Below are 14,720 nucleotides of genomic sequence, written 5' to 3' on the forward strand. Positions count from 1 at the left end.
TTTAGAGTACAGATATAACGGATAAAGCATTTCACGAAGATTGGAACCGATTCAGTTTGTCTATAAAGCATTCATTTTTATTGGCGATAACAGCTAGTAATAATATTACTATTAACCTTTCATTATTTGAAAATTTCAACTTATCTTTACCTTCATTTATGGCGGTAAGATATAATGCTGTGTAATTAATATAGTAGCTTATTTTGTTAGTGATTTAAGATCACAAGAGATTTTGTATAATTTTTGAATATTTTTTAGGTTATAAATCAGTCATATACTATTGCTCTTCTGATATTAAAGATGAAGTAAAGAATGACCTAAGTAAACATATACATATATTGCTAAGAGATAGTAAAACTATAATGTTAGGTAAAGGTAGAATAACTCTTTCTCTTTTTCTTTCTCACTTTTATACAAATTTATGAATTTAATTTCATTAACATGTATAATACCAATTAGAAATTAATTTATTGTTATTTATTGTTCGTAAAAAGATTAATTACTAACTGTGATTAAAGAATATTAAAGTTTTATAATATTCATTTATAAAGATATGTCGTCTGTCACAGAATTTAGTAGTAATAAAAACTTGTTGGTTAATATGAGAAATTTGTTTACAATTTAATTTTTATGTAACATTTTATTAAGAAAAATCTCTTATTAATTTTATTAAGAAAAATCTTTCATTAAGAACAATTTTTTTTTTCATATCTACTTTTTTCTATTTTTAATGGTGGTGAACATAATGAGAAATATAAGGGTAATGTAATCATTACTGCAGTAGACCGTCATTGCAACATTTATTAATGAACTTCTTTATTAGTTCTATACGTAGAATACAAAATTATCGTTTAACAGGAGACATATGCTGTATTGCGATAGTTGGTCTACTATACTAGACAATGATCATAAATAATTGTCGCTAGTTACGAAAGAAACACGATGATGTCATCGATATGTATGTACAGTATTAAATAATATTAATAACAATCAAAAGAAAGTAAGAATAATAAATCTCCAAAGATTGATAATGGCCTATCAACGATTTTTATACCGATTCGCTAAACCGATCATTTTCTCCTTGAATAGAAAACAGCATGCGCGATGATGGCATAGAAAACGAGGGATAAGTACGTTTAATTTTATACTAAAAGTAGCTATTTGTCTCAAGACAGTTGTACTAACGGTAACTTTAGCCATTAAATGCCATTAGTTATAAACCTCCTTTCCTTCTGTGTTTAAAGAGAAAATTTTCAGAAAGTCGTCTGTAGTAAATGAGTTGACTAAATCAATTAATATTTTCTAAATTGACGTACGCCTTTGTCGGACGTAATCAAACCCCTTTGATCGCACTCAGTTTTAAATTCACGGTGTAGAATAACGCATATAAGCATCGAGAACACTGAATGTTGTCTTCGAAATCCCGAGAAATTACGATCTATTTTTATACGGCACGTAGACAGAATATCTGTTTAAGAAGTAGTTCTTCAAGATCATGAACTTCCAAAATGTAAATCCTTTAAATGTGCGAATAAACATGCTCTCCGGTAATTTGTTTCCGATGACTACAGATAACGCACGGTTCCCCATAGGCTGGAAGATTTACAGCGCTGTCATATGGTTGTTGACCTCCGTCATAATCGTCGCGTTTCTCTTCGGGTTCATGATCGTGTCTAAGACAAAGGCTATAAGCGACGGCATGATCGGCACCGTGTTCGTCGTGGAGGTGTTCTTCATGGTCGCGCACATTCACACGCACCGAGACCTGGTCGTGCAGTTGATCCGGAGTATGAACGGCATACTTCGCGTGCAGGACGAGATTATGAGACACGTCGTGATGTCGTCTCTGAAACTCATGCACTCCCCGTTCAAGTTTTACTGGATGTCCGGTGTAACTACCGTGATAATTTGGATCACCATGCCGCTCACGGCGATCTTCAGGAAGAGTTCCTTCGTCTACGAGAATTACAGATTACCGTTCGCCATCTCCAAGCAGCCGTTCTCGATGGAAATTTTCCTCGCAGGAAGTCTATTGTTGGTACTCTGCAGCGTATACGTAATTATAAAAAAGGCCGCCGTAGACATCTATATGTTGAACTTTGTGATGTTGATGACAGCGCAATATCGCTACGTCGCTATAAAACTTGAGAGAGTATTTCAAGAAAATTCGTGGGACGAACATAATTCTCTAAAGGAAAATTATCTTAGGACAGATTTATGGGCAAAAACGGAGATAAAGGCGATATGTCGGCATTACACTATTGTGATTCAGTAAGTAGCCGGCTGATATGTATTGAATGTTCATTGATAAAATTGTCTTGAAACGAAATTAATTTTATTTCTCAAATCATTTAATTTTTATCAAGTTATTTCTACGATCAAAATATCTCTTTAACGATATTTAATTATTTTATATATGTATATTTACATACCGCTTATTCGCATATTCTATTTCTTTCAGCATATCATCTATGTTAAAGAAGTTGCTGTCTGTAAATTTTGGTTTAATTTATATCAGTAGCATCTTACGATTCTCTTTCGTCGGAGTCATGCTGAGTAATACAGTGAGTATTATTTGCTAACATTAATTGTCCTAAAAATATTTTTCCGATAATTTAAAATGTATAAATGTTAAAACTCAAATTATAATTAAAATAATAATTAATAACTTAAATTATTATTAAAAAACTCAAAATGTTTTATAAAATAATATGATATCTAAATCTCCGCTTCTCTTGTCGTAAATTAACACTATAAACAGTACTTTACTATGGAATACGTACGTTTCTTTGTATAATAATTTATAATTACACAATTTGCAAGATTTATGAACGTTAAAAGTTACATTTTCATTTCAAAATTACATTGAAAAATTAAAAGCATAATTAAAAAAAAAATAAATTTTGAATTCGGTTAAATGATAGTAGAAATTACATTGATATTCATGCAATGATGCTTCATTTCTTTCTTTCTTCTAGGCGCTATTGACGACCGTTGTTGAACGGATTGCAATGATTCTTTTTGCATGTGGCGAATTAATACAATTTTATATTCTGTGTTCTAATGTACAAAAATTATTAGACGCGGTAAGTTGTATTATAATATATTATTTTTATTCGCGACTAGTTGTCTTAGTAATTATGCTAATAGCGATTTGTAACATTCTTTGGCCAACGCCTTGTCATATAAATATTTCTCACAAATATAAAATGATAAACCGAAATAAATATTAATTATTGGAATGCTGAATACAAGATACCGTTGCATACTTGTTGTTTGAATAGAAAACATTTACGAAATATGTGAATATTCCTGAAGTTAACTTGAGAAGCATTCGTGATTAATATTTATATTTATACTTCCAACGTTAATTTTTGTCTTATTTAGAGTACGGAAATGACAGATATGGCATTTCACAAAAACTGGTATCAATCCCGGCCGTCAATAAAACGTAAATTCATGTTAATAATATTAGGCAATAATCTAAAATGTAGAATTGTGGCTTGTGAAAAGTTCAATATCTCCTTGCCCTCATTTATGACGGTAAGATTACGTGCATTTACTATCATTTACAAGTATCTGTTTACAAGAAAATATTATTTATTAAAAATTTTCCAAAATCTTGTCAACAAATTATTCCAGATTATGAATCAAGCATACCAAATTTCTCTCTTATTTTTAAAAATAGTTGAAGTAAAAAAATAATGAAGAATATACTGTACAGAATTAAATACGATGCAAAATTTATTGTGTAAGGTAAATATAATAATCTTATGATTAGTTTATTGTGTTGTTACAATTTGTAATTTTTTTATTAAAAAAAAATACACGGAAATAATGATTAGTGATCATATAAGATATAATAGTGATCATATAAGATGATGTAAGTATTATTAGTAGATTTTTTTTAGATAAAATATTAAACAAGGTAAAAAAAATAAAAATCTCAATTACATTAATAATGGTGGCGTGTAATGTGTTTAAAATTTACTTTATCATGCAGTAAAGTGATTATTGCATTATCATTATCAGGTAGAATCTTCTTTTGTTAAATAGTTAAGTTAATATTGTATATGTACAGAGCATCTTATATCTAAATAACTCTTTTTGCAGTAGACGCATCTATAAATTGTTGTATAGAAAATTATACTTAAGATTATTATACTTAACATTAATAATATACGCATTCTAAATTAAATGTTGGTAGTAAAATAGAATCATGGAATTTAAACAATTGTACAGAAGTATTTAAATTTCTCTTTTAATGATTAAATTTGATGTTGCAGGTCGAGCATATGAGACGAATAAATTTATAACAATTTCATTTTTTTATAAAAATCTATTTTGTGACGCACAAAAATATAAATCGCTTTACAATCTATATTACTTGCATATTGAAGTGATAAAAAATAAATATTATATCATTTTGCTCTGCAAAAAAATAAGTTGCAGTGAATTTAGAAAACTTAATAGAATAAATTTATAATATGTTTGTATGTTATCTAAAAAAGATAAATATATTTCCTATTAATAAATATATAATAATGGAAATTTGTGATTGATATCCCGCGAAATATACATATATTCTCATATAAGTATATGTATGTATTTAACTTCTGATAAATCTATGTGAATATTTTTTACGATTTATAAACAATTCTCTTATGCAAGTGAAGACTTACACCTACATTTTTCTTTTTAGGTTTCTTTGCCATTTCATATAAGATTCTTAAAAAATAAAAGCAAATTCGGAAACGCGTTTTGAAGTGAAGAACGCAAATGCAAGCCAAACTTTTAAATTAAAATTGCTGTTATATGATTTTCTTCATTTTCGCAATGAATACAAAATTTATACATAAAACTTTAAAGCGAAACATGCTAAAATTTTAAATTTATTTCTTCAACATCTATGTTAACAAATTATTTTTTTTAATATTAAGTAAAAACATTTATATACATCAAAAATCTCCGATTTTTACTATGAGAAAATCTTATGTAAAAAAGCATTTATGAATAGTTGCAGAAGCCTCGTGCTCTCTTCAAAAAATAATTTTATGTAACTATTTCACACAAAGCACAATTGAATTATAAGATTCTAGAGCAATATTTATAAGCTACGAAGAAAATATTGTTGATAATTTTAATAATTAATAATTTTGTTAATAATTGTAATAATTATATTCATAAGTTATAGATATTACAATTATTATATGTTATTGTTAGCTTGTAATTTGTTTGCTTTGCGTATATGCTCAAATAAACTCAATGTTTATTCATCTCTATTTATTTATTTATCACAAATAAACCGGAAAACTGCTTTATGGATCGGGAGGATTTCGTTTTGCATCGCATTGTTTTTCCCCGCGGATACTTCCGCCGCTTTTGATCATCCTGACATCCGGTTGCAAAGAACTCTATACTGGCCCCATGACCGACACTTTCGCCACTCTTCAATATATTTCGCACGTTTGCGCTGTACATGCAGTCATTTCGAAGCTGTCGCAAATCATAATGCGGTGTCTGAAATTAAAGGGTAAGATTAAGAGATAATATCGAAATCCATTTCTCATTTTTATTTTCATTATTAATTATTATAAGTGTTAATTGCCAAAGTTTTTTTTTAAACATATCAAATATTCTAGATTTGGAGAAGAGAATTACGTACTATTTAAAATAATTAATAAATTATTTTAAATTGAGCGTTAAATTCGGAATTAGTTGTTTTGACATAGTTATTTAAAACGAGGATCTGCCACGCAGCAATGCTTCGCGAAAGCACACGGCAAAGGAGTTTGAAATCCGCATACCTGAACCACCTTCCAAGAGGTGGATTTCCGTCGATCTTCCAGGCTCTTCTTGCGCGAACAGGACTCCTCTTGCCAAGTGACATTATACATGCTAGCGTCATTGCTCGTCGGCCAAATTAGACGCGCCTTGACTTCCCCACAATGGCAATTCATGCGGCGCACATGAAGGCCGGCCTGCGCCCGCTCGCACCTGCGGGAACGTCTCCCGACGTCGGCTTCAATGAAAGGTCACTGCTTTCGTTGGTTATCCCGATTACACACTGGACTTAGAGGGGAGACTGAGGGAAGGACTGATAAGCTATCGCTATACGGAGGATCGAGCAGGTTTGATACCTTACCGTACGCCATGTAATCGGTGCTGTTGAAGACCTTGGACGCCTTGCGCGAGGTAAGACGCCGACCGCCGTACATCGCCACCGCCTGCACCTGAAGGAAGTACTGGCACTTGGGCTCCAGATTCTTCAGTTCGTAGCAGGTCTTGTCCTGGAAGGCACGTACAGAAATCTCGATCACGCTCGAAAAGCGATTCCATCTCGATTATGAATGTCATCGGACAAAATCCCGAATGTTCGAAGCTAAGTTAAAATTTATGTCATAAATTTAATTTGTAGTACGTTTGAAAATCGATTTAAAGTGAAGTAATTTCGATTTACGATTTCGATTTACGAATTTGATTCTTTCTATTTTTATTTCTATTACTCCAAGCGCCCAAGCAATAAAGATAATCGTATATCGGAGTGACACTCCTTTTACATGTAAATCATACGTTTACATTAAATTATTTAAAATGAAATTAATCTAATTCGTTTCACATCTTGTTGCAAATAAAAATTGAATTTGACGACTAAGATCGATTTTTCAAAGAAATCTGCCAACATCGAGATGAAGAGAACTTACTTTAAGAATTGTCTTGTGATAGACGAGAATAGAATCGTTCGTTGGCCCATGGATAAATCTGCTCCAAAATACTTTGTAAAACGATATCGGCACATCCGACACCGGTTTAATCCATCGTAAATTAATACGCAGCTTTCCACCGACGAGCCGCGCGTTAGACAATGTCAAGTTCTGCGGTTCCTTTGGATTTCGCGGTTCTGCAACCGAGGGAGATCATTGCTGCTTCACAGTGCAACGCCGGTAAGATCATTATTTCTTCACGATGCAACGCTAATTACAATGAAGCTTATATTCTTCGCGTATGTACAATGAACATAATGAAAAAGATAACTTTACGCTGCAATACACTGCTGTTGCAACTTGATTAATAAACACATATATTATTTCTCTTATATATAAAAACTTTCCTGAATTAACATATGCGAAATTGTCGACAATAATCGATCAATCCTTTAATAGTGTAAAGTATTAATTTTTTATTTAGTTATTCATACACTAAATGCAATATGCATTTAATTTTTGAATAAATTCAATGAATCACAGAATGATCTGATGAGAAATATTATTCTAAAATTCTATTCTGTTCGCGAGTATACCAAATGCGTCCTTATTTGATAATGTATATAATTTAAGATATTAATAAATCAAGCATTAAAATAAATCGTTTTGACTTAGATAATTCAGGATGATAACCGAACAGATGTGATTTCTAGCCGATTCTCTATTTTACATAGAAACTGGAATACTTAATCCGGTTTTGCATGATCCGTTGATGCGTGAACCGTTCATTATATTAATTATTCTTTCTTTTTTTTTTTTTTTTTTTCAAGAACCAAACCCGTTTGGCATGATCGTGACGAAGGCGGAAAGTTCATGTAAGAATATATTAATCATACATCCAATTGAGACTCATTTAAGATAATAATTGACACTATGATTTATCTACGCCGCTTATGAATAATATTTCGCGTTCATTATCACGGCCACCGCCGTTCCCCTTTGTCGAATCGCGTCGCACCCGACGACCTTTCGACGGCGTGTTTGCCCTCGCGTTAGCGGCACCAGCCTTCGCTCTCGGCCAGCGGAGCTTAATTTGCGTGCGAAAGGTCAACATTAAGCAATACTTACCGCGGCGATTTGCGCAAGCGATTAACGCGACTCTGAAACTTTTCACCGCGGGTTAATGGCCCGAATTCCCCCTGCGAGTCAACAAACAAACAGTTCTCGAACACACGAACGCATTCGCAGGTAAATTTTCCTTCAGGGGGAGCGTTACGCGCGTGTCGACCTCGCGTGAGACGAGTTGTTCCACAAGTTCGGACAATTAACGATAATAACTCTAGCCTTCCACATCCTTAAATTGTTGTTTTCTCGTGTCAATTTAGAATGCAGGAATGACGGGCTTAAACGTTTAAGACGAAGACCGACCATCGGTTTGGGGCCACGTCGATCAAGCGTACATTTTTGTCGCTAATAATAACTAATAACCGCTGGAATAAGAATGTAAAACTTGTTACATTTGCAAGTTTTAATCTGACGCTGTATACTTTCATGTTCACTAATAAGTTTTCACATTATATCACAAATATTACAAAATCTCACGTATTAATTTATAATGTTATACAAAAATTCGCTCTCTTTTTTTTCACTCTTTCGCCTGAACGATTCGATCGGAGTGGTAATTAATCGAGGGATAAAATACGCTACGTGGATTTGCTTTCTCTCATCTCACTCGGATGTACTCACCTTTCGTTTTAAAGGGCCTGGAAGGCTGTGAATATCCGCGCGATCCATTTCCATTGACAGCCGCCACACGAAACTGATACCAGTGTCCTGTTTTCAGCCTACCCCGGAGGGTCGCGTGCGGCTTCGTCGACACGTGACATACAGTCCATGAGCTCAATCTAGATTCCATGTATCTGGGGCCGACCAGATGACGCTCCTCGACCAGATACCGAACATCCCCGTCGTTGGCGGACACGTTGCTGATACCCGACCTACTGTTGCGCCACGTCAGAAATACCAGATTTCTCTTTTGCTGTTGTATCTGTAGATTCTCGGGTATAGCTGGCAGATCTAATTTAAATTGGAAATTGTTGTTTGCAATGAGTAAGTAATTTTACAATAGAAGTAGCTGTATCTCTCTCTCATTTGCAGATTCTTTATTAAATTAATTTAGAGTCGATCTTCGCGTAATGAAAACATCGAATTAAGGCCTCATCTGTTACTAAATTAATTTTACACGTTAAATTTACGACGTTAAATGTCTTCGTAATTCATTCTTAAATTACAAATCAAACAAAATGGAATTTACTTGAAATTAAATGAAAAATATAAGGTCCCATCATCTGCTATCTATTTCCGAGACTTAATTTGCAAAAGTCCTTGATCTTTATGACTCTCTTTTGCAATTTGCAAAATTGCTAGTCTGCATGATACAGATACGAATGGGAAATAAACACATGTCTCACAAAATAACGACTGCCACCACTGACCGTTTCGACTGTCCAAACCGATGGGATGCATGCACGTGATGCCGCAATCGTGGGAGCAACACTTCGCCAAATCCGGACAGCGGGAGTCGTCGACGCAGGCGATCAAGCAAGCAGCTTCGAAGGGCGTCATGGACATTCTCTCGGGACAGTAACCAGGTTTCGTGTAATTCGACGCCAGGCAATTTTCCACGCACTACAGCATGACGACAAAATGTGGTGAGAAAGAATCTAAACATATTCATTTCTAAGTACATCTAACATTTCTTTTCTAACATTTTACTGCCAAGAAATATTTTTATTAGTGCATTTGTGATATCCATAAATTTCGCAAACACTTATCTATTTTAGGATGCTTATTCTAGCATTCGTCTTCAAATAATTAAGTGGTCCAAATTTTGCGCTGTATGACGACATTTTTATCGTCATCGGAAATGTAATTGATGCGGAGTCGATAGTCGATAGCAATGCAAGAATAACGCGAAAAAAAATCGCTGCTTGAATTCTTATCCTGATGCTTTAATATGAATGAGCGCAGTATTAAGAACATCTGTATTATACCGATGATTTAGCAAAGAAAAAGATTACTAGTCATGATAAAAAAATTGATAATTGTTGCCGTTCTAAAATCTGCGAACAGCCAACGAGATTCGTGCTGATATTATAATTCTCTTAACGAATGCACGTGGAAAATAAAACGTATTACGATTTAAATATATTAAGGTTTCGTAAGATTTCGCAAAAAATTTTTTTAAATTCTACTTCGCTAAAATTATTATTCATGAAAGTTGTAAATTTTATTTATCTTATTTTCATTGACTTATATTGCTATTTCGTCCAGCGACTCACGCGAAGTTATTTCTTCACCATTCCTTCGACGGGGCGGGTTTATCAAGGCCGGCTCGAACTTCATCGCATTCCATCTTAATCGAAGTGCTTTCGATCTGCTCTCCATCCGCGATCCGATCCAATCCCGTCGGTATCGAAAAAGATACGGCCAATCGGCCGTGTAAAGGAAAAAAGTAAAAATACAACAAATCGCTGTGCCGATGTCGAGTTCCGCCGCGATTGAGAGCTTCCCTGCCATTTTCGTGGAAGCCAATCCTCGCTGCATAGTTACGAAACTGCCGCTCCCTCGATTCCGTTCAAATGCGAAATGCGAGTCCGGATCCTTTAAACGAGCCCCGGGGCGTATATTCCTGATCGTCGAGGACGAGGATGCCCCGCTTCATATATATATTTCAACCTAATGCGCGTTCGAGTTCGCGCGCGCGTTGCCGTGTTTTTATGCCGTCATTATTTTCATACAATGTAGACAGCGCGAGAGAAAGCCGGTCCCGGTCTCTCAAGTCGACCGAAAAATGCAACATTTAAGATAAGCGTCGGCGACGCTGTAAGACGTATGATTACAAGCCCAATATGGTGTTTGCAAAGTGCGCGTCGTTAAGCTTAATAGCGCACTGAACAGCAAATTTTCAAAGTCTCGTTAAAATAAGTGTATTGTATCAAATTTCGAGATTGTCGATAGCTACATTGATAGCTTCATCATCGGAATAGACGTGCCGACGTGCGTCGAAAAAAGAAGAGTCGCGAGTCGTCGTTTATAATTGTAACGCGCCAGCACGTTTTCTTCGTAGATCTATGCCGGATGTTGGTTGGTTTATAGTCTGCTATATATCGTCTATAGTGACACGTGCGTGTGACTAGATGGCCCATAAAGAATCACTTGAAGGAAACACGTTATTTATTCTCGCTGCAAACAAGCAGTCTTGACGAGGCTGCAACTTAGTGCATTCTGCATCGAATTTGTGGCGTATAAAACGTGATATGTTATCTATACATTTTTATCGATAACCATTTTGAATATTCGCAAAAACCATATGATTTTCCACATCATATCTCTTACTTTAAATCTTGAGTACACATTTTTATAATAAAATAAGTATAAAGAGTAAATGCTGACAGTAAGTGAAAGATTTTTTTTAAGTATAATATCGCAAATAACTTATTTTTATAAAATTTCTAAAGGAAAATTTTATATACGAAAGTAAAATAGCAAAATACATTAGATTATCTGTAAATATTTAAATGCGCAATGTTAGTCAATAACTCAATATGGTTCGTCATTATGAGCTATTTTAAGATTATAATTAAATCCGATATTGAATATGCATGATACAGTGAACGGAATATTTAATATTAATCTTTGGTAACAAAATACATCTTACATAAGATCACCTTACATTGACGATTTTCTTTGCATTAATGGCTTCTAAAAAATTTTTCGTACAGAAATACGGAATCATATTTGAATCATGTTATTGAGAAATGTTGCAAAGAATGAAAAAGTTAAAGGAAAAATCCAAAAATAGAAATAAAAATATTTAATATTTGAAAAGTACCATGTAAAATTTATAAAAGATTACATAATTAATCATGACGGAAAAAAAGAGAGAAGAAAACATTTACTTTTTTTTATAATATAACTGTAATTAGAAAGTGAATGAAACCGATGTTGATATTGGAAAAAAATATCATTAAATATCTCAGAAGTCAAACGACGGCGCCCGATACGTGTAGGATTCAGCTGACGGCCTTTGCGGCGAGTTCTGATAAGATTTGCGAAGTGACAAATAGCGGACTCTTCCGCGGAGGGAAGACCCAGGAACATTCTCGGGAACATTTACTCGTTGTCGCGCTGTTACGACCGCGACGTATGTCATTCGAACAGTCGGGGAAACTGGTTCGCTTACTTATTGGCCTACTTTTTACAGAGGGAAGCGAGCACACCGAGCGAAGTGGACCCGTGGCACACCGGACAGCGTCGTCGACGGCGATTGCCCGGGGCCGTTGACCAGCTAATAAAGTTCGCAATGCCGAGGGTCGCATCGCCGGTAGCGCCGCGATTAGTATTGTTAGCGAAATCATACGTATCGCGTTACTCCTTTATTATACCTGCCTCCTTTCTCAGGGGACTCAGAGGGACTCCCCGGGCACCGCCCGAATCGGGCTCCCGATGATCCGCACCGCTGCTTCGTAGAGCGGAACCGTGTATTCAGAAACAATCAGATTACGATATATGATTTTTTTATTTTGTACAGAAGAAACTAGAAAGTTATTAATTAAATATCTTTACAACTAAAAAACTAAAAATATTTCGAAAAATCTCGTATTTCGTAAATCTTTAAATGAGAAATCTGCAAAAAGAAGTAATATAATATTTTCTATTTCTTTCATTCAAATTACACATACATATATATATACATACATATTATATATATATATATATATATATATATATGTATACATATGTCGCAGCCTTTTTGTATAATCAGCTTTTACTCAGGCTATAGCCTTTCTGCAAAACGGCGCCTATATTTTTTTTAATTAGATGATTTATTATAGATTGAAGCAAGCAAGAGAAAAGGAACTTTTAATTATAAATTAAAATCATAGACAATTTTTCCTCTCTCTCTCTCTCTCTCTCTCTCTCTCTCTCTCTCTATCTCTCTCTCACACTCTTACTCTTTCAATTACACTTTCCACAAAAAATACAGAAGCGATTGGTAGCTTAACTTTCATTGTCAGTTGAGATTTGTTGTTAGTCAAAGTGTGGGAATCTCAATTTATTTTTGCTTATTATTGAGTTATTTTTCTATACGTTACTAAACAGATACATACGATTGTAGAATTTTATATATATTCTTTTTACTCTAATATTGTCTCGATATATCATATTCCTGATTTTTCAAAATTTTTTTTAATTATGAGTAAAACGTATAAATTACTGTATAATATATAGAATTGTATAAATAAAAGAATATATAAATATAAAGTACGTAATATTATAAATGTATAAATAGTTTAGAAAGTGAGAGAAAGAGAGAGAGTTGTAGGAAACAGATCTCTGTGTAACACTACACATAGATTTAACTTATACAGATACCATTTATCATTGGCTGGAATTCCATTCTCTATAGATAGCAAAGTAGTGCCTGTATGACTTGGCAATATGAGATATTATCATAAGTAATAGAAAAGAAGTACTATTATGTTCTAGACTGTTACGTAATAAATACCGTTATTAATACAAAACAAGACATCGTTTATTACACAAAGATATATTATTGTATTTCATTGCAATCATAATTTTTGGATAATTTATATTAATAAAATAAAATTAACATCATTTTGCGCTATTCAATATTATTTCAATCTTGATTAGTTACAATAATAATCATATAAACTAACATCTTATTTAAAAAAAAATCAGACTTTAAATACGAAAAAATTAAAGTATCCTGCTTTGGTTTTTCTCTGGCACATTTTTTCCGACATGCATCACAGAAGAAAGTGAGTGGACGATCGTCGGTTTTGCGGTACTTTGCATTGCGAGTGATAATCGCCCCCGGGACGTAAAAGGGTGAAAAGAGCAATCCGAAGTGCGCGATCTGATGAAGCGTCGTCACGGTTGAAGAATTAACTTTGCCGATGCACGCCGAGATGGTCGAGTGATATCCGAAGCGATCACGCGGATCAAAGATGTACAAGAAGGCTAACGAAGTTCACCAGATCTTAGCTCCTATACGTCCCTCTCCTGCGCCTGCGAGGAGGCGAGGAGGCATCGCCCTCTTTGTTGATTGTGCCGAAGGCGCGCATGGGGGCCGATCTGTTCCAGTCGAGAGAGCTTCCTCGCGAAGATTGGAGCGCGCGGCCGTCGTGAAGTGATCGCGAAGATTAGGGTATGGCAGGAGACTAATGTAGTCCGCCGCGAAGATCGCCGATAGTGTCGATCGGCAATACTGAAAAATCATGCACGCCGATCCTTGGCTCCGTCTTCCCCCGCCCCCGCGCCTCCCCCGCGCGGGACCCGCTTTCTTTTCGTCTCTCTCTCTCTCTCTTCTCTCTCTCTCTCTCTCTCTCTCTCTCTCTCTCTCTCTCTAAAACTAAAAGAGTAAAGAGCGTTAAGTTGGTTAACTTACGGATGAAGTTTACGGACTTTGATGAAATCAGTCCTCAGGGACGCAACATCTGCAAAAAGACGCGATGATGATGAAGATGCTGCTCAGAAGTGAAGTCTCGAAAAGACGCGTATAAAAATTTTTGCACGAACAGTTACGGGATAATTTATTTTTAAAGAATCTGAGCTTTGAAGGATATAATCGTTTTAATTGCACCATAATTACATAATTTTTTGCTTTCTTCTTCAAATTGTGTTCTTATCGTTTTAATTGCATTACAATTACATAATTTATGGTTTTCTTCTTCAGATTGTATTCGTGTTACCTTCGAGTTCACATTTTTGGACCGTCGATGAGGGAATCATTATTCCGTACTCACGAAAATTTCATGAAGGGGGCGCACGGGGTAAGGGGAGGGAGGCGCAAGATATTTCTATAGAATTTGATGACGTTATTATCGGATATTGCGGCTGTGCATTCGAGATCGCTCGATTACGAGGCGCGCCGCGTAAATTTCCTCATCATTAGCATCATGTATATTCATTGAAGCTCGTAATTCATCA

General features: G+C 34.7%; 3 protein-coding genes across 3 annotated transcripts in view; 2 read left to right on the plus strand and 1 right to left on the minus strand.

Moving 5' to 3' along the window:
• Nucleotides 1–309, plus strand: part of LOC105462598 — a gene marked incomplete at its 5' end in the record, with an annotated part of 8,385 nt that extends 8,076 nt beyond the window's left edge. The window contains 2 exons of the mRNA XM_011709301.1: nucleotides 6–164; nucleotides 259–309. Of these exons, the coding sequence (XP_011707603.1) occupies nucleotides 6–164; nucleotides 259–309 (210 nt within the window). The remainder of the gene's footprint in view (nucleotides 1–5; nucleotides 165–258) is intronic.
• A 1,186-nt stretch (nucleotides 310–1,495) lies between these two features.
• LOC105462599 lies at nucleotides 1,496–2,275 on the plus strand. The gene has a single exon (XM_011709302.1). The coding sequence runs from the start codon at nucleotides 1,496–1,498 to the stop codon at nucleotides 2,273–2,275; it is 780 nt and encodes a 259-aa protein (XP_011707604.1).
• Nucleotides 2,276–4,885: 2,610 nt separating this feature from the next.
• LOC105462529 (anosmin-1) overlaps nucleotides 4,886–14,720 on the minus strand; it is a 17,366-nt gene continuing 7,531 nt past the window's right edge. The window contains exons 3-8 of the mRNA XM_011709183.1: nucleotides 9,200–9,392; nucleotides 8,451–8,780; nucleotides 6,705–6,901; nucleotides 6,146–6,290; nucleotides 5,808–6,022; nucleotides 4,886–5,520 (exon numbers count right to left, since the gene is read on the minus strand). Of these exons, the coding sequence (XP_011707485.1) occupies nucleotides 5,284–5,520; nucleotides 5,808–6,022; nucleotides 6,146–6,290; nucleotides 6,705–6,901; nucleotides 8,451–8,780; nucleotides 9,200–9,392 (1,317 nt within the window). The 3' untranslated portion in view covers nucleotides 4,886–5,283. The remainder of the gene's footprint in view (nucleotides 5,521–5,807; nucleotides 6,023–6,145; nucleotides 6,291–6,704; nucleotides 6,902–8,450; nucleotides 8,781–9,199; nucleotides 9,393–14,720) is intronic.

Source organism: Wasmannia auropunctata, unplaced genomic scaffold, assembly GCF_000956235.1.
Source record: "Wasmannia auropunctata unplaced genomic scaffold, wasmannia.A_1.0 LD336097.1, whole genome shotgun sequence".
In the NCBI taxonomy this organism is placed as follows: Eukaryota; Metazoa; Arthropoda; class Insecta; order Hymenoptera; family Formicidae; genus Wasmannia; species Wasmannia auropunctata.